This window comes from Pseudoliparis swirei, chromosome 5 (genome assembly GCF_029220125.1).
Source record: "Pseudoliparis swirei isolate HS2019 ecotype Mariana Trench chromosome 5, NWPU_hadal_v1, whole genome shotgun sequence".
NCBI lineage: Eukaryota > Metazoa > Chordata > Actinopteri > Perciformes > Liparidae > Pseudoliparis > Pseudoliparis swirei.
The window spans coordinates 24,093,042-24,113,424 of record NC_079392.1 but is presented as its reverse complement, the minus strand read 5'-3'; the positions used below and the strand labels follow the sequence as shown (position 1 = coordinate 24,113,424).

Here is a 20,383-nt window from a genome sequence, read left to right as displayed (position 1 = left end):
TGTGAAGCACCACTGTGATAATCGGCGCTGCTCCTCAGTGTGCCTTGTTCCATTCATATCATTCTTTGTTTCCTTTTTTTATTTTTTGTGTTGCTCACTTCTTCCCTTGTTTCACGCCGCTTCCTGCCTTCAAGTGTTTTTCCCGCCCATTTTGGTTGTCCGCCTCGCCCTAATTACTGTCAAATTACTGTCACCTGGTCCTCGTTAGTGTCCTCCTGCCACCTGTTCCCACTTCCCCATTGAGTCACTTCTGATACCTTCCTGGTTCCTCTGGTCTTTGTCAATTTGTCATCGCTGCTGCGTGGCGGTCTGCTTCCTGTATGAACTCTGGAGATATATATATATATATATTTAAATACAAATATACATATATAAATATATTTATATACAAATATATATATATATCTTTATAAATATAAATATATATATATATAAATCACCTGATTCCTTCTTTTATTGATTATTCTTTCAATTATATTAAAGAAATTCAAAATTGATAATGCATTCAACAATTAATTTGAACTAAAATAAATATCCCAAACTTGTCATTCTTTTAAAATTTCAATATTTTATTTATCATTTATTTTTCAGCTTTAACATAAATGGTGGACCTCACATTCAGAGTGATTGCTGTGTATTTAATCACTGTGACATGGATTCATATCATCACTGATAAGTGATATAAAGATAATAAAACTTGCTTCTTGCACCGTGGTGGAGCGATGTTCGTGTAAGCTCTTTTTTTCCCTTCTTATTTAAAAGGAAACGAAAAGAAAAAAAATGGACAAATTGGATGACACATGGTGTTAGATAACAACAACAGAGCAGAAATGACTTTAAATGTGCGTGCGATAAAGAAACATTTACAAACACTTTCCACATGAGGATCTTATCATCTTAGCATTACGTTCGTAGGGAACAAACAGCGAATCCTCAGAGAGGGTTGATTGTATCTCCACCGAGTTTTAAGTCCAGGGGTGTGGACGATACAACAAACACCGAATCATGAGGAAACAGACTAATTTCTCTTTTGAGGGAAGCTACACAAATCCTGAAGTAATTGCGGAGGATATCGTCTCCTTGGTCACGAAGGAAATCCTCCAATTCCACGAGGAAGGAAACAAATGCAACACACTCGCATGTACCCGATCTCATGAAGGTGTGTGTGTGTGTTAATGTGGTTACCGTGGAGTTCTTAAGAAGTGTTCATGAGACCACGCTTTGCTTTGTTTAGCAGTGTTTATGGGCTCATCAGGATCTTTAGAGGAACAGTGTTTGCACCACCTCCACCTCCTCATTCCCTGGCTGTTACATAACTATGCAGAGCAATAATCGGTTCTAATGACACAGGATGGCTGCTCGCACCATTACAGAACCGCAGCATTAGCAGCTTGGCAGCGGTGGACGCAGACTGTAGGCATCCTTTTGGCTTTTTCCTAACGTATCGCCGCCTCAGCGAAGAAAAACGAGGTGAACGACGAGATGACTCATCTCAAGTTTTGGTCTCAATTAAAGCAACTTGCAGTAAACCGGACGAGCAGACCTCTCGCTGCTCACTGGCAATCAACTTAATCAGCGACATCTGTAACTCTGCATCTCCAAGGTCGTTCTTTCTTAGTTTTTCCCCTCCTACCTCCCTTTTTATCATTAAAGATTATTTGTGTGGATCAAAAACTGAAATTGCAAATGAGGAACATCGACTGCGAAATGATGAATCTCTTAGTTTGCTCCTCTCGGGATTAGCCTTTTGCGTGATCGATGGCGCTGTAATGTAACACAGACGCTTCCTACTCCTTTTCACCGTCTACTTTGGCGAACGCGTCAACGTGCGTCCTCTCGACACAAACTCACTCTGACATCCTTAATGTGTACCGACGCTACTCTTCGTCTGTAAAGGTTAGCGTTGGCGTTTTTGCTGTTTTTCCTGGAAACGTAATCCGACAGGTTTCTACGACTAAATCTCCTTTACGGTCGACAGACGTTCTGAAAAGAGACACATTTTTCCAATTGGAATCGCTCGGTAAATTGCACCTCATTTGACCTGCGAGCATCTTAAACCTCGGACTGTTTTTTTTTGTCGAGGAAATGCATTTAATGGCACCCGTGAAACTGCAAGGGCGTAGCACCTAGCCGCTGAGTCACTCTGTAACGTCTACCCCCCCCCCCCCCCCTTCACTGCATTGAAGTCTGCAGGAGAGATCAGACTATACGCCGCATTCCTTCCTTCATGTCCTCAGTCCTGATCATATCCAGACACAATACGTCTTGTTCCCTGCTTCGCAGACGGGAGGTTGCGTCTGAGCGGTGCGAGGAGGCCACGGTTCACCATCTGAAAATGCAGACGTGTGTAGTTGTTGCGATGTTGCTTTTAATGATATATTTGAGGTAATGGGATCATCAATACAATGTGTAATTTTCCAGAAACCCTGATTTTAAGTTTATTCGTGGTTAAATGATGCTCAACCAACTGAAACCTCGTGATTGTTAAAGCTATGAGGAACTTTGTGTTTTTGGCGGCCCCTGTGGACAGAGGTGGTAGTGCTTCCTAGCTCCAGAGTCCTTTTTTCGAAAAGCTGTAGAACCTGCACTATTTTAATCAGATTTTATTGGCATCTGATTCTTCCTGATCTTACTTATGAACGTCATATAGAGTGAACAGTTTTTAAAATGTCATATGTTGTTGAACTCAAGGCTGAAACTGTACAACGTAAGAGGCAAACACATGTACAGTGTTTGGGCAACATCTGAGCATGGATGAGAATTTTACTTTTTGCCTTCCTTACTTCATAAAATGAGTTGCTTTCATTTCCTAATGAGCTGTTGTGAGGAAAAACACCTCAGGCTGACAGTAGTCTTTGAGGTATTTTGGTCTTAAAGAAATGGTCGACTAGTTGGTCATGGAGGACATCAGTCATCACAGTTGTTGGCATTCGTTCTCTGTGCACCATGGATATCTGTGGAGGAAAATCCAGCAAATAATAAAGATATTTCACTCGAACAAAAATGTTCAGGGGATGGGTAAAGTCATGAGGATTCAGCTTTAGTACAACTTAATGGATATTTAAGTCTGGATCATGGAGAAATGACCTAGTTGGTCTCAATGAGACTTATTTTTCACTCTTTTATTTCCCCATTTTATTCTTCGTGTCTATTGACTGAACTCTCTTCATGTAGCTTGCCCTGTCAGACATTAACCTGATGCTCCAGATGGTTTGTTACACAACCATCTGACGCATTCAATAAAGTGTTTGGAAAGAATACTTGGCAGGAGATTGGTTGAATCATCTGTCAATCAAACTATACTGGAGAAGATCAAAAACACCTTTTTCCATGAAGACGAGCCTTCAGTGTCTCCCAGTTCTGGTAGAACTGATCTGAACATCTACGCTTCACGAGCCGCCGTTGGTGTTGAGAACAAACGGTGTCTTTGTGTTGTCGAGGCACACGCACACACACGCACACACACACACAAACACACACACACACCTAAAGGTCGAGTGGCGACCTCGGGGTCTGAGAAGAGAAGCCAAAGCCGATGCGCTTTAAACCTTCATTATGTATCATGGCCACCAGGGGGCGACTCCTCTGGTAGCAAAAATAATTCCATAAGAAAATAACTCTACTCGTCACTTGATTTATTACCTCAGTAAACATGAGTTTATAATCTAAATGGCTAGTTTCACGTCTTCTACGATATATCATTCAGTCGGAAGACTTTTGTTCATTCCCTGTTTTAAAACGAGAGCTAACTGCCGAAAAATATAACGCACAGATAAAAGTGTGAATTGAAACAACATATGCATGTATGGAGCGGGAATTTACATGTGATGCAGGACTTTTTTTTTAATGGGGAAATGGACAAAATATGTGAAGTTTCGCTTTTTGTTAGAAGGTTACATGACACATTGACTTCTTGTTGGCTCAAACTAGTCTTTCTCCTCTTTAATGAAAACTCATTTAATAATAAATGTAGACGTACAAGGAGAAACAAGCTCACAATCCCGAATATATTAGTTCTAATTTAAAAATAAAACAAATGTGCACATCGCGATGAGCAGTTTCTCCTCTTCACAAGCCGATAACCAGCCGACCCTCGCCCAGTCTGCAGACGTCAACACACAGACCAATACATCATCAACATCCTTCTTCATATTCATCCCTGAGGCACACAGAGACTTAAACATTCACAATGACTCCACTAGGCCAACAACCCCCAATGTACTACTTTTAAGAGGCAGATTTCCAATATAAAAGAAGAAAAAGGAACCCACAAATGTATCCGACGGCCAACACAAGTCAACTACAATCTTTCCTGAAATGGCAGATCATAAAGATTTGTACACACGGTGCATGGATTCAGGTGTGTTTACGAATATCGGTAGCTAGGGCCCAATATGACAAGAGAAAGGAAAAAAGAGTTGTTGGAACATTGCTATTGCAAAGTGGCCCACGGAGACGTCTGAAGCCCGTTGCTGTCTGATAACCGACTTGTTGCTATGCAGATTCCATCCCGGCTAAAAACTACTCTTTCTTCTTTTAATGGAGACTTCAAGCCTCACTGATCTGCACATGTCCCATAACCACCGCTCTTAAATGGACCCGCTGTGCTCCCCCTTCAAACGCATTTTATGAAAGAATATTACGAGAAAGATCAGAGGATAGGATAACAACACTTTAACCTATGTGTCCTTTTGTTTTACTGGAGACATTTTATATAACAGTCCATTTTGTGAGACATACCTCTCCATAGAGATCAACGGAAGCCATCGGAATAAAACGCAGCCTATATTACATTCGCGCATCAATCGATCTAACACGTTTCCCATATTCCATCCAAGGGGATGCCGTAATGGCCTGAGGAGATGTAAAAGATCGCTGGAATAACACCAGCCCAGACAAGTCCGTCAACTCAAATGTTTTAAGCTGGGTCACACACTGAATGTAAGGATTTAAGAACAAAGAAAGTGAAGCTCCTATAAAAAAGGCCATTTGACGGACCATGAAAGGAAAGATGTGATCTGCGTCGTTGGCCAACAGCTTCTAACCGCATCCAAACGGGTTCTGCAGCCAGAGGATGAGAGCATGCGGGTCTCGTGGTGGAGGGATCGATTTGTAAGGGGGGGGGGGGGGGGACCAGTCCATCTGGTAAAGTGAACATTCAAGAAACTTAAGGTCTCGGCATGTTCGCCGTCTGCGTACCATCTTCTGGGAGACTCGCGAAACTCTTTGCACAAACGGGGATGCGTTTTGAAAACAACATCTTTTGCGTTGAAAAAAAAAAGCGATTCTAACCGCTAATTTTTCTTTTATGATGGCTCGGATTGAGTTTCCACCGGGGTCTGCGGGTTTCGGGGGCCCGACATGTTTAAGGCCGGAAAAAAAGGCCGATTTTGAGCGTTATCTGCCAATTTTAGAACAGTTAACGATAGTTTATCACTACAATTCTAATGCTGCACACTGGCCAAATTGCATATATCATTTTAAAGTGAAAGCTAATGCTGAAATGGGTATAATAACCTAATTTAATCATAAAAGTTCATTTTAGCATGTGTCTTGAGCAAATATTTAATACAGCATTTGATCATATTTACTGTACCTCTTGTGTCAAGCCAAAAACCAAGATTGCTACGTTGAGAAAAACCAAAATGGTGAATATTAAAAGCTCAAAACCTAAAACTGTAGTTCACAAACCAATGATTGACGGGCACGGTGACTACGTCCAGTTCTTACATGCAGTCTATAATTCCACCAACCAGGCAGCCGTATGTTCGGCCAGATCCAAAACCATATCTCACAGTAAAGCTCCAGTGCATCAAGGTCTCCATAAACAATAAATACAAATGATTGTCTAGAATGTGACTTTTTCTAACGTCCCTTTTCCATTGCACTGACAATCTGTTTGAACCGGTGAAAATCTGAAGTAACACCTGGGTGCAAAATCCGTGGCCGACCTCAGACACCTCTCGTCTTCCACATGCTCTTTCATTTCATTTCAGATCTGGCAAATACAAGTTGCACTTGTTAAAAAAAAAACTCGATCAGGGCAGTAGCTGACTGGTCGGAATAACCTGTGCACTGCCCAGAGCGTGGCACGGAGCTTTGGAGTCACGGGGGAACACTTAATGAGGTGTTGAGTGTCTTTCCAGTCAAAGACCTGGAGGGTTCACCAATCGTCCAATTCGAACGCCTCCATAAGAAACCGAAGGGAAAGGGATCCAGAGATATTCTGGCCGTTGAGCTTAATTGAAAGAATGACATTTTTGCCCGATAGAAAGAAATTGTCGACTCATTACGCTCTCGTTTCCATCGTCAGTCTTGAAATTGCTTCCACTCTAACCAATCAGGAGAGACCGATGTATCTGGCTGAATTGTTAAAGCTGTCATTTTTGGGTCAACGTTGATCCGTAGCCATGCCAACGAAACGACACAACGGGAGCACCCAGACGGCGTAGTTGGGTATCGCACATGGTTCCCTGGACAAACAGTTGGATTATTGCACAAAAATAAGCTTTTATTTAATTTTGTAGGACTCATTCCTGCAGCACCCTATGAGAGAACGATGCCGTGATATTCTGTTGCTTCAAGGACTCGTGCAGAGGAAGTGGTTTTTTATGATTTTGATCTGTAAGCTTCTTGCAAAACTACAAAAGTAGATTCGAGAGCCATTTTTGAAACGGCGGTCGGCGTATCAGATTTCTGTAAACTAATTTCTGGAGCAGCTGCTCAGACACTTCGTTCCACGGCCTCGTGCACACTCCTTCTTTTCCAGTTCAACTAAAGATGGGAAAAGAAGAGCAAATGAGCACGATACTGAAATGACTTCAACTAATGTAAAAATGTCCTTTAAAAAAAAAAAATATTGCATTGGTTTGCTAAATCCATAATTATGACACATAGCCTACTTGTTTGAAATTGCAGTTATGCTTTTTGTTTTTGTTTTAAAGAGGTGAAATGAAGCCATCTTTTTTTTGCTCCAAATACGTTGTTCATGGGGCGTTGCTAACAGGACGTTGCCGAACGGGACATTGCCTAACGGGACGTTGCCTAACGGGACGTTTCTAACGGGACGTTGCTTAACGGGACGTTGCTAACGGGACGTTGCTTCACGGGACGTTGCTAACGGGACGTTGCTAACGGGACGTTGCTTCATGGGACGTTGCTAACGGGACGTTGCTAACGGGACGTTGCTTAACGGGACGTTGCCTAATGGGACCTTGCTAACGGGACCTTGCTAACGGGACCCCGCCACGTTGTTCTCTCAACAGACCTTTGATTTGGGAAAGAAAATGAGTTTCCTTCGACTATATTTAATTCTTCTTTTCCATAAGTCAGACACACTTCTGCACAAGTCCTAGAAAGTTCCCTTCTTCGTAATTTTTTGTTGATATTGTTTGAATAATATACGAGAACTGTGCAGCAACCTTCATGAGTCACACACGTGCCTGTGTGTGTTTGTGTGTGTGTGCGTGTGTGCGTGTGTTGCTAGGCCATCATTGTGACAAATGATCAGCACTAAAAAAGAAGTTCAGGCTGATACGTTTATGATTGTTTATGATTCTTACATCACTGCTATTGCATTTGACCCCAGCGATATCCTGCTTTATTTCACAATTTTCTTTCCCCGGCTCCCGATGTGGCCGTGCGATAGAATATCATTCTGGGACTGCTGCTGAAGGCCAGACGCTCGAGACGTGAATCATTGTGGCAGAAAAAAGGTGTGTTCATCTTTTAAGCATGTGGAACTAAAGAAGTGAAAAGCAACACGCGAAATAGTCATAGCGCTGTTATCCTGTGGATTCAGCTTGTCTGCATCAAAATAATCATTTGGACAAATATATGTTGAATTATAATGAATGAATACTTCAAAAAAGCCTCCTTGGCTGGGTAATAATGGAAATGCGATACCTCATGAACAGATTTATTTGATTTATTCTATCCTATATGTTGACTGTTGATTGTTTTTGTTGTTTTATTTGTGTACACACCAGCCGCCAAGTCAAATTCTTGGTGTGTCTAACAGACAAAGCTAATGAATGTTTCTGATGCTGATTCTACTGGAAAAACACCTCAGGTATCCCATCATGTGACCTCCTCCAGTTCCTTTTTCTCATTTATTTTTGGAAGCGTTGCCCCTCCCCCACCGCTCTGAAAGTATGTGCACAAATGGTACACATCTAAAAATCCCCCACAATGCAACACACAGAGAAGACGTTTTTTAAGAGTGTGGGCTGACTCATATCTCCACTAAAGAAATGACTACGATGGGAATGTTTCCAATCTGAATGGAGTGTATTACACCCGCTAAATGTGTGTGTGTGTGTGTGTGTTACATTTATAGACAAACAAACCGAAGCCGAAGAAACCATGTAGAAACAGATGCAAGATGACGTCTTGTGAAATCCACTTCAGCCCTCCAGAGAAGGAGTTATGTCTGCAGGGGTGAAGCTGAGAATCAGAGACTCTGGACTCTCCTCTCCCGAGGGAGCGTCCTCATAGATGACTTTTCAAGTCTTTTCTGGAAGCTAGAGACCCAAAAAAAGTCCATGTCTAGAATAAATTATAAACTTAAAATGCATTATGATCTTCTTAAGCAAATAATCCGAGTTAGAAGTAGTGAATAATACTTGTGATGCTTCATTACAATCGGCATAAGGCACTATAAAGTATTTTATAATGACTCGAATTATCATAATACTTCATAATTGCTGGTCAATTGTATTTGTTTACTTTTTTTCAACTTTATTGCATTATAATCTGTTTAAAAGTATTATAATGTGATTATAAGTCTCTAAGTTGTCATATTATATTAAATAATATTATTATTTTTATACTTAAAGAAAGCAATGAGCACTTATAATGTGGTTATGAGTTCCTCCTACAGTGAGTATAATGCATTTATAGATGTATAATAATAATATTAAGCAACTATGGGCATGTGATTATTGTTCTAAAGGAATATTAATCTGTGCTTACTATTATAATCACAACGTTCTATGAGCACATTATGAGGTATACATGTTTATAATGTATTGAAGACGTGGCTTTAAAGACGGTGGAACCTGAATGAATAATAATAGACATGAATCCTGAGCTGAAAGGGTCTCTATGGCGGATTATATGACCCACAATGACATCGTACATAGTTCTAAACTTCCACATCTGGCCCGTCGATCACACCGGGGCCGACGGGAATGTCTAAATATCCGTTTACCGTTCCGAGCCCTCGCCTGCTGCTCCCCAGGAGGACGGCGCTGATGCATTCGTCTTCTGTCGCTGCTTCCAGAGCCCGTTCTGCACTGAACGTCCTCCACGTCATCTCTTCAAAGCTCTGTTTTTGTTTCCACTCGTGTCTCAGAGAGGCTCCCCGTGGTCAGGGCAGAGGCGCTGTTGTCACCCTCTGTTATATCTCTTGATTCCCGGAGGCCCTGAATGCCTCGCTCAGGCCTTACGTAGTGTAAACATAACGCAGACCCTTTAAGTTGATTTATAGTTACGCGAGCTAGTGGACAACCACCGTGTCGACCAACAGCTGGAGGCAGATCAGTTAGTTAGAAGTTTTGGTAATTACTTTAAACTGTAACATGTAAGGTAGCATACAGTTCATGGTTACCATTCATTCTGTAGTTACTGATAAACAATATATATATATATTCATATTTTTTATTAAAGAGATATTTATTGAAATAAATATTTTTTTATTTAATGATATATATATATATATATAAATATCTTTAATTAAAAATAATAAATATATATCTTTAAATAAATGTTATATATATATATCTTTAAATAAACACATATCTCTTTAAATAACATTTTAAATATATATTTATTTATTTATTATATATTTTATATTATTTATTATATATTTTATATATATATATATAAATATTAATTTATTTAAAGACTCAGGACACTGCAAAACTAAAATAAATCCCTGACTGGTCACAGAGTGTAACAGCTCACTGTATCTCAGCTGTAAGGCCGGCTCAGGGGTCACAGTGGGTCGTTTTAACTTCAAAGTTGGCGGTTCGATTCCTGGCTCCTCCCCTGTGTTGAAGTGTCCTTGAGGGAGATCTTGACTCCCGAGTTGCTCCCTAGGCGCTTCACAGCAGTCCAACTCTCCTCGCGATTAGAGTGGGTACATAGTGTTAGTTTAAGCTTGAGTTGTGTTTGGCTAGATTAGAAAAATCACATATTGAATTAATTGCACTTGACTTAAAAAAAAAGAAGCTTGCAGTAACGATCAGAGAGCAAAATATCATTAATCTTGTGCAGAAGGGAAATGAGATCTTAACTCTACATTCCTATCTGAGGACTCATGCGGCTGAAACAAGCCAACACACAAAAACAACCGTTTACTTTCGTAATCACAAGTGAGTTTACACAGTTTTCTCATTTCTGACAGACCCTCTTTTAAGCTCTGATTAATAGCCCGACTCATGTAAGCTTTTCGCTACCGGTATCGTTTTACTCTTTAAAAAACACATTAAAAGAAGAGGCCTATTTTTGATGTGAAAGCTTCGTTCAATGAAAAAGGGGATAAAAGAAGAAAATCCCCATTCTCTCATTAATCCGGTGTAAATCTGATACATCTAAATATGAATCCCATGTCTGAAGCGCGTAGACGGCATATGTTTTTTGGATTGAAATAGTTCAAGCTGAACAGAAATAAATCCATACACTGGACATAATTGATGTCGTTGGCTCCATCAAAGGATTTGCCTCCTTTTCTTTTTTTTGCCCGTCGTGTTACTCGAGAAGAGACGAGGAGTCGGCTGGTTTTCTGGGGTAATTACATATTGTTATTAACTGTCTGCTTCGTCAAAAAATACCTAAAAACACAATGAAAATATGACTGAGCGCCCAACGGCCCAGCTGTGGGCTGTGAACACAACTGCAGACAGGAAATGAAGCGAGCGGCGTCCGAGCGAGAGTTTTCACTGGAGCCGAGGAAAGAAATGGTTTCACAATAGCACTATCTCCCACAAGCATGAATATTCATACACTCATTCTAATAGCTAGACACTCACAATGTCATCTTGGGCCATTTTAGACACACACAATGGAGGTTGTTATTAAAGATTTTAGTCTATAGAGCTTTTTGGATTATTACTCTGCCCAGCCTCGGACGGGAAATTAGTAAAAATAAAAGTCATTTTATAATCACAGCAGCGTGCAGTTGCAATGCAGTGAGATGAGGTAAAAGCTGCACTGACGAAAATGTGAATAAAGAGCCAGAAAAGTTTATTTCGGGGTTAAACGAACACAGACTTTCACCCAGGAGGCCGCTGTCCGGGTCCCAAGTGCCACAAAGTCAACACTGACTTATTTCATTTCATCTTTTTGTTACTTCCTGAAACCCAAGTGTCCCTAAAAAATGAGTAAACATATCTTTGTTTTGAAGAAAAAAAGACGGCGTGTGCACGCGAGCGGAAACTCTACGTCTCCTGTGAATATATACACATATATATATATATATATATATATTGTTTGTGTTGAACTTTTCATTTAAAATGTATTTAATTTATTTAATTTATTTTATTATGCATTCTTACTTTTGAAGGATGCATTTCTGTACAAATACCTAAATACAATTTTAAGTATAAAATACATGAATTATTACTTTTGCAGCCTGAAAGCCTTTAGGGCAAAAGTGTTTACCAGATACTTTGTTACTGTGGATTAAACTTTACATATTGAGTTATTGTAATATCTCCATTCGTAAGTTTAAGATCTTCATATAAACGACGTATGAATTCTTGAATCGGTTCAATCTCTTCTCCAGGAAAGAGATCTTCATTCCTGATTGGATCTCTCTCTTCATCACCACGTGGCGGCGTCCGCCGTGGCTTCCTGTTCGGAGAAGACGACATCGAGATGGCGTCTCAACGTGGCCTCAGACAATCTGTATTATTATTTCGTCGTCCCTTCTTGGCCAGATGCATGGCTAATTTTTTCTTTAATTTTCTTTATTTTTAGGTTTTATTATTATTATGCATTCTTACTTTCGAAGGTTATATTTCTGTAAAAATACCTAAATAAAATATCAAGTATAAAAAATAAAAATAAAATACTAGTTGAACTTTTCTAAGAACTAGAGAACAGTGATGTCACGTAGCTTATCTAGTTTTGTGGAAGCAGGAACAGGAAACAGATTATTTGAGATAAAGCCCCAACCTGCTGGCAGCGGAAACTTAGATAGATAGATAGATAGATGTATACTTTATTGATCCCGCAAGCGGGAAATTACAGGCAGATAATGGAAGATTACAACAGAACATGAGGGAAGAGAGGAGAAAATATAAAAACAACCCCCAGAATATGCCCCTAGAGGGGTATAGTGTGGGAGCAGTCCATCGTGTAACCAGCTGCAAACGTCCCGGCAGGACAGGCAGGTTCCCCCGAACCCGAGCTTCTCGTCGAGAAGACGGTGTCAATTGCGTTGAGAGACCAGTTGATCAGATGATCAGTTGATCGGTCCATGGTTTTAGTTCGAAGAGCGATGAGGAGAGAGTCTCTCAAGTATATGACAGACAAGACATGACGATAGGAGCCAAGCAGGGAAGGTCATGGGGAGGAGAGGGAGCGAAAAATGCGACCGCCTTCGGAGAGAGCCAAACGAGACGTTAATATGAATATGAATGTTAAAGAAGTAATGACCCAAAAAACATCCTTATTGCTGCTCTTATACCAATTAATCTATGATTATGGAATATTCTTAATTATTTTAAATGTGCTTGGAGACGTGGGGATGCGCACGCTGACTGGAAACACTCAAACACAATTCAACTCAGAATTTGTTATTATTATTTGCAGATCATATAACTCATGAACTCCTTAGAGCCGGCGGGAACAATGACGTCACTTGTTTTGATACCTGGTCGTCTCGCCAACGGGAGGACGTCCCTTCGCCAGGCCAGCGTCTCTCTGCTCATCGGCGGGCGGGACGGGGACTTTCACCCAGGAGACCGCCGTTCGGCTCCTAAAGAGTTGTTATCCGTAGTCACGTTGTCAGCGGTCTTACGTCGGAGCGCATCCGTGACGGTTTGAGTGGCTCTGTTGCCGTTGACAACGGACCACCCGGCGTGATGTCTCCCTCTGCAAGTTGTTATCATTACACGTGAAATGGCGTTTGAAATGCAGCGATATTCTTACGCCTTGGAAATGAGATCCGGTTGAGTCCAAAAACATGAAGGAACAACCGGAGGAAAGAGAGGGAAAGTGTGAGGTGGTGGAGTTGAGAGTGAATCTTTGACTGTCGACGTCTCCCGGAATGAGAAGCTCGGGTACCACTGACCTCTCATCACTGACCGAGGAACGTCCGTTGGCCTGTCGCCTTTTATTTGTGTCCCTTTCCCCCCGTTCTCCTTAATAAAGAAGTCATTTACACTGATTGATGGATTTCTCTTGGCGGTTATTAGACCCCCCCCCCCTCCACTCCCCCCTCTCCCCCCGTGTGGTCCACATAAGAGTGACAGGCTTATCCGTGAAGGCGTCGTTCTCCCGAGCAAGTTCCCCTCCTGCGATTCCCATTACTGCCCTGGACTCCAGGAGCTTGCCCCCCCCCCCCCCCCACAAAATAACCTGTTCACTCCTCCTCCCTCCCTCCTTCCTCTCAAATCTCTTCACATCTTTCTCATTGTGTCGCCACTCAAGTGGGATTTTTAGTTGTTTAAATTTTGTTTTTTTCGGTCAAGCTGAAAAAAATATCTCTCCAACAAGCTCACGAGCTGTGAAGGAATTGTGTTTTCAAATACTTTTTTTCATTTTTTATGAAAAAATATTTTATTATAGTGGCTCCTCGCGTAAAATAATAAACGTGACTGAAAGATGGATTTTCTATAACACTTGGTTTTTAGAGAATCGGCCTCCAACAGAATCCTGCTGACCTCTTCCTTCCTCTGGTAGTTCGGTTGTGTGTGTGTGTGTGTGTGTGTGTGTGTGTGTTTTACTCTCCACAAACCTCATTTTCGTGCATATGCTATTTTTACACGCCGTCTTATGACGCCAATAACGTCAGAATCAAGTCGCCTTCGGGCTGCGTGACAGACACGGCGGCTCCTGTGAGGAAGCCACGGCTCGAGAGCGGATTCCTTGTGAGCCGCGACGTCCCCGCTGGACGTGGACCGGCGGTCAGGCCGTAATGAAGAGGTGGCTTTTCATTTGATGTTGAATTATGGGATCGGGGTTTGATGTATTGGGAAGATATTTGAGTCTTATAGTCTCTCAGGCTAACCTCAGTCTTGAAAAATGAGTTCAGCATTTGTGTCATGGCCGCGTTCATATTTTTCCTCCCCAGCTCAAATATTATTTCATTACACGTTGTCTAAAGCAGTGGTGTCCAACATACGGCCCGAGGGCCTGAAACGGGCCAGCCTGCTATATGTATTTATGATATTTGGATATATAGGAAAAAATAATAATTATATATATATATATACACATACAAATATAATATATATATATATTTAATATTTGTATATATAATATTTATATATATATAATATTTATATATATATAATATTTATATATACTGTATATTAAAAAAAATATACCAATATAATATAATATATATAATATATACATTATATATGAATATATATATATTATATATATATACATATTATATATATATAGTATTTATATATATGTATATATACTATATATATGTACATATAAATATTATATATATAAATATTATATATATACCGATATAATATAATATATAAATATAAAATATAAATAATATACAGTATATGTATTTATATATATATATATAATATTTGTACATATATATGTATTTATATATATTTATATACATATATGTGTATATATATATATATATATATATATATATAAGAACATCTAACGGTTGTTGTGGAGGTGACGGAGACGCCTTCCTCATGAATGTGGGTCATGACCACGTAATTTGCATAAGCAAAGCACACAAACACGCGTCTCTCTTCCTGATTCAGGCAAGTACTTAAAGACCGACGGCGTCAGTGAGGAGAGCATCTGGACTCTGCTGTCGCCATGTTGGTCCACTGGGAGCTGCTGGCGGGGCTACTGGTGCTGACTCTGGAAGGCCGAGGTGAGTCCAGTCGTGTTTCTTCATCATCTTCCAGGCGGTCGCGAGGGAACGACACTCACGATCCGTTTATGGCGCTCAGTTTCTAAAACATCAATAACGTTCGTGGTCGTCGAGGCTCAGTCAAGTTTATCGATGAACCCTCAGTGGACACTATATTAGGTACACCTTTTACAAAAGCTCTGCCATGAAATAGTAATGTTCAGTATCATAAATGTGTAAGTCCAACGAGGTGTATGTAGTACTGGTGTTGTACTGGACTACATTCATAAAGAGATGTGTTTTTAATATTCTTTCTACTAACATTAGAAAAACCTCTCAATATTTTGCAGTCCAGTGCAACACGACTGCTCAAAATCACCCCAACGCTAAAACATTTAATTGGATTAACACCTGTGTGCCAGTGTCCAACACACCAGGTATTATAATAATAATAACTTTAATTATATAACACATACAAATAAATAAAAAAGAGTTTACAAAGCGATACAAAAAAGCTCAACTTTGAGGCCTAAAGCACGACAAAATTAAATTAAATTTGAACGCTGCTAAAACAATAAATTAGATAAAAACATCAAATCAATCGATATGTTGACAACAAACTAAGAAATTAAATAAAATTATAATAAAGCAGACGTTATGGCAGAACAATGGTGTTGACTTGTACGTAAAGTTTACCACTGAGTGTAAAATATAAACATGTCAACACCTCGCCAGCTCACGCGGCGGGCATCGTTAACGGCCGCGAGGCGGCGCCGCACAGCCGGCCGTACATGGTGCTGCTGAACCGGCACTTGGCGAAAGGGAGGATTGAGTACTGCGGCGGCTTCCTGCTGAACGCCGACTTCGTGATGACGGCGGCGCACTGCCAAGCCCGGTGAGGCCGACCCCCGCCGTGACCTTTGACCTCAATTCATACGCAACGATGCTGCTAAAAAACAACTCCGCGTCGGAATGCTGCTCCATTTTTTACAGTTCTTAATTTGTAAATGACATGTTGTCTGAATGTTCTTTGTTGTTGTTATTATTATGTAACTGTTTGCATTTTTATTACTATTATTATTACTACATTTTTTAAAGAGAGATAAACATACTTTCGATCTTCTGTCTGCTCCACAAATGGAAAATTGACAATAAAGACTTAGACTTTGATTATATTATTTGTTAAATGTTTCATATTGGCTTGAGTAATTCTGACAAAAATAGTATTTGAAGAAAATTGTTCTTTGATTTCTTTTTTTCTATTCCATTAAACTGTTTCAGGTTCTTCACCGTGTTTCTCGGACTTCACAACATCAAAGACAGCGGAGCGACAAAGAGAACCGTGACTCAAGCTTTTCCTCACAAAGACTACAACGCAACTGATTTCAGGAATGACATCATGCTCCTCAAGGTGAGAACACATACAAGGTGAGGAAGTTTAAGGAATTCAAGGAAGTTCAAGGAAGTTTAAAGAAGTGCAAGGAAGTTTAAAGAAGTGTACGGAATTTTAAGGAAGTTCAACGAAGTTTAAGGAAGTTTTAGGAAGTTTAAGGAAGTTTATTGTCATTGTAAAAAGAAAAACACACATTGAAATTAAGTGTGCGACTCATTCGGTACATTCTCATTCGGTAACAGTAAAAACATTAAGACACGACATTTAAAACAAGATATTCAAAAACAAATAAGAATAAATAAAACACAGGCAAGTGAACCTGTGTCATGTGAATAAAAAGTACACTGTATGTACACTACATACAACACAGGTGTCAAACACAAGGCCCGCGGGCCGGATCTGGCCCGCCACGTCATTCCATGTGGCCCCCGACGGCTTGAAAGACACATGATCGCCTTTTCTTACAGAAATGTATGACAAAAATCCCGTGCTTTTATTTGGAATGTTTCAGATGAAATGGATTCATGTTATAATATTAGATACATTTTTTTATGTACAATATTTCTACACTCAAATAAACAATAATTAAATGACAAGAGAGTTATTTAACAATATGTTGGGGAGTAGTTTATACGTTTATATACTTCTCTTACACCGGCCCTTTAAGAGGCGGCCATGATGCAGATGTGGCCCACGGGGAAAATCAGTTTGACACCTACAACATATGTAAAAAAAAACCTAATGAGAGAATGTATTAGACACCGTGTGAGCAGTAGAAGTAGTATTCCAGCTTCAAATGTGTAATTATATATATATATATATATAACTATATATATTCTGTTCCTCTAGTTGAGCTCCAAGGTACATTTCACCACAAACGTGAGCCCCGTGGCTCTCGGGGACCAAAGCGACGTCTCTCTGCCCAAATCCTGCCTGGTGTCTGGCTGGGGAGCGGGAACCGAGCAGAACCAGTACCTGTCGGAGGTCCTCATGGACGTCGACGTCACGCTGGTTGACCTCGAGCAGTGCGCCAAGAGGAACCTGTACTGCTCCCATGGGGATGCGGGGCAGAGTAAGGTGAGTGTTTACGGTGTCGTGGACAAACAAACGTTGGTCAACAGTGATAGTCAATGTGTGTGTGTGTGTGTGTGTGTGTGTTTCCAGGGAGACTCCGGGGGCCCTCTGGTCTGCGACGGGAAGGCGTACGGTGTGGTGTCCACCACCTTCATACCAAAATCAGGTGCCCCGAAAATCCATTGTTTTGCCAAGATTCCCGACGTCAGAAGATGGATCCGTTCCACCATGACCAGCGCGTTGAAAAGACCCGATAAGCGTGATTGATTGATCGATTACCACCATTTTCATTCGCCGTTGGTGTAGAATTGGACAGCCGGCAACGTGGCGCCGTGAGAGTCGCTTCACGCAGTTTATTGAAAATGTGCTTTCACTTTGACGATTGAGACAATTTAAAGTTTTTTATTTCAAATAAATGTGTGAATTGGTTCATTTAAGTAAAATGGTTTTTACTTTTTTGAGTTCCAGAAGCTTGGAGGCGATGAACTTGACAATTTGATTACATTTTATATATAATTTTTTTTTATTAAGTCGACTCAACGCTGTTTAAATAGATGCCATATATATCTTTATATCCTTATATATTCACATATGTTTGGTTTGAAACAATAAACTGCTGTTTTCCCGCCATGTTCTTCCGGTCTCTCTCTGTCTGAGCAAACGCAACAGCGCCTCCTGGTGGACAAAGTGTGTTAGTGCAGCAAGAAGACTTCACTTCTAGCGTATCCACAGAGAGTTCATCGATTGGTTCAATCAGAGTGATTTTGCTCTGTTTCACTTGCTCTCACTATTTGATAACACGAGAGACATAAGTTCAGGGTCACTGGGAAATGTGACAACACAAATATGAACTTTTCTCAAATGAAGAGATATAAATAATGCTCCTGGTGGAAATGGCCGCTGCGTCGGCCCCATGTCTTCCTGAGTGTGAGCCAGTAGCTTTATAGCCACGACGTACCGCTGGACAAGTCTTTGAACGCCTCTTTCCAGTCTTAAGATCCGGTGGTTCAGAACTTCCTTAACCCTTGTGTTGCCTTAGGGTCATTTTGACCCGAATCAATATTACACCCTCCCCCCGCCTTAGGATTAATTTGACCCCATTCAATGTTTAATGTCGGTGTTCTTTCGGTAGTCAACAAACAAACATAAAGTGCCTCACACTTAAACTTGGAAAACAATATTAATTCTAATAATTTTCTGGAGGTTTTAATTGCTGGTGTCAAATTGAACCCAAAGGGTAAAATATGTTAGTAAATATAAAGGTAACAGGAGGGTGAAACATTGAATCGGGTCAAAATGACCTAAAGGCGGGGGGAGGGTGTAATATTGATTCGGGTCAAAATGACCCTAAGGCAACACAAGGGTTAAGACACTGAGCTGAAGAAAGAAGGAGATAAGCAACAGGATGATGTATGACATCATCACAACTCGGGCGGAGGAGGAAGTGCTTCATGATTACCATCTGCGGTTCCTGTAAATGATTCACCCAGAGGCCCAACTGCCCGTCACAAACTGTCTGATGCCTCCGTCCTGGTGGGCCCGCCTCCTGCCTGGTGGACCCGCCTCCTGCCTGGTGGGCCCGCCCCCTGCCTGGCGGGCCCGCCCCCTGCCTGGTGGACCCGCCTCCTGCCTGGTGGGCCCGCCCCCTGCCTTTAGAGATAGTTACTTTATTCATTCACTTTATAACATTTATTCATATATTGATTAAAAAGGCCGGAGGTCTGCCTGTCGACGTGCCCTCGAGCAAGACAAGGAACATAAAGTTGCTTCAAAGATGAACCACCGCTCATAAAAATGAAAAGTCAGATTCCATTATTCAAATTAAAATCGAATAAACTTTTGAGTGGAGATCTTTTCTTTTTTCTTCCGGTTGGGGTTCGGCACCTTTATAAACAACCCGTTGTGTTCTGTGGTTCGCGGCAAGCTTCTTTAGCGGGAGTTCACCGGCAGGAAGTGGAACACATCGAGTACGTCTCTTCCACGTTCTCCTCTCTGCAGGTTATTACGACTAAAGCTATGATATTGATGAGAATAGCTCGAATGGCGCGAATACAGTGTAATGCTTTGTGTTGTTTGAAAAGCCATTTTAAATAAAAGTGTTCCTGTTGACATAACACTCAAAAGAGGGGGAGGTGTCATATATATTGCACATATCCTGTGGGCTGGACTGGAGTTGGAGTCATACGCATGTCAAGGAGACACACGGTGACCCATTAGAACCAGATGAGCACACTAAGAAGCCTCTTTTGATTTACCCTCACCACTGATCCTTGACCTCTATGGAGGTCATCATGGGGTCAAGGAAAGATGTGGAGGAGAATTAACGAGGTTTTTAAGAAAAGACAACCACGGTGCCTGAAGAGTGACTTCCACTCAGCTACGTCATTATGCCTATAGGGCTGTACTGGATTGTAAGAAACATTTAACTTATATCTTTGATATGACAATTTTAGAGCGCTGCAGGAATTAGAGCAAGGATAATTTTTCCCTCAGGGATGTCTGTCATCCTGAGTTTAGCCCTGTTTCCTTGACTTAAGGAGCTTTCTGGCATGGAGCCCTGAAGGGAAACTTTCCCCATGTGAGAACGAGCCTTAAAACCCGGAAAGGAGCAACAACGGAGTGCGTTTCCTCAAGTTTGAGGTCCTTCACTTATGTAAATGTTGTGTTACTTCATGCTTCTGCTCCACGACGTTGTTACTTTACTCGCACATTAAATGACATTACATAAAACATATGGCGAGCTTATAAAACACATTTCATTAAACAGGCACTTTCCATCATCTTTGGTTTAAATTAAACAATTGTTCAAGGCCCAAAGAGGTCAAATTATATATTACATTATT

At 40.8% G+C, this 20,383-nt stretch overlaps 1 protein-coding gene across 1 annotated transcript; it reads left to right on the top strand.

Annotated features, from left to right (window-relative positions):
* Positions 1-15,024: 15,024 nt before the first annotated feature.
* On the top strand, positions 15,025-18,168 carry si:ch211-212d10.1 (granzyme B(G,H)). Its single transcript, XM_056414883.1, has 5 exons — positions 15,025-15,094; positions 15,809-15,968; positions 16,355-16,484; positions 17,316-17,543; positions 17,631-18,168. Exons 1-5 carry the CDS (start codon positions 15,037-15,039, stop codon positions 17,805-17,807), a joined length of 753 nt encoding a protein of 250 aa, XP_056270858.1. The 5' UTR covers positions 15,025-15,036; the 3' UTR covers positions 17,808-18,168.
* The last annotated feature ends 2,215 nt before the right edge of the window (positions 18,169-20,383 follow it).

Excerpts from the sequence above, each read along its gene's own strand:
- si:ch211-212d10.1 (XM_056414883.1), top strand. The coding sequence starts at position 15,037 with ATGTTGGTCCACTGGGAGCTGCTGGCGGGGCTACTGGTGCTGACTCTG. Across the intron at positions 15,095-15,808 it reads GCTGACTCTGGAAGGCCGAG|CTCACGCGGCGGGCATCGTT; the intron begins GTGAGTCCAGTC and ends ACACCTCGCCAG. Across the intron at positions 17,544-17,630 it reads GGGATGCGGGGCAGAGTAAG|GGAGACTCCGGGGGCCCTCT; the intron begins GTGAGTGTTTAC and ends GTGTGTTTCCAG.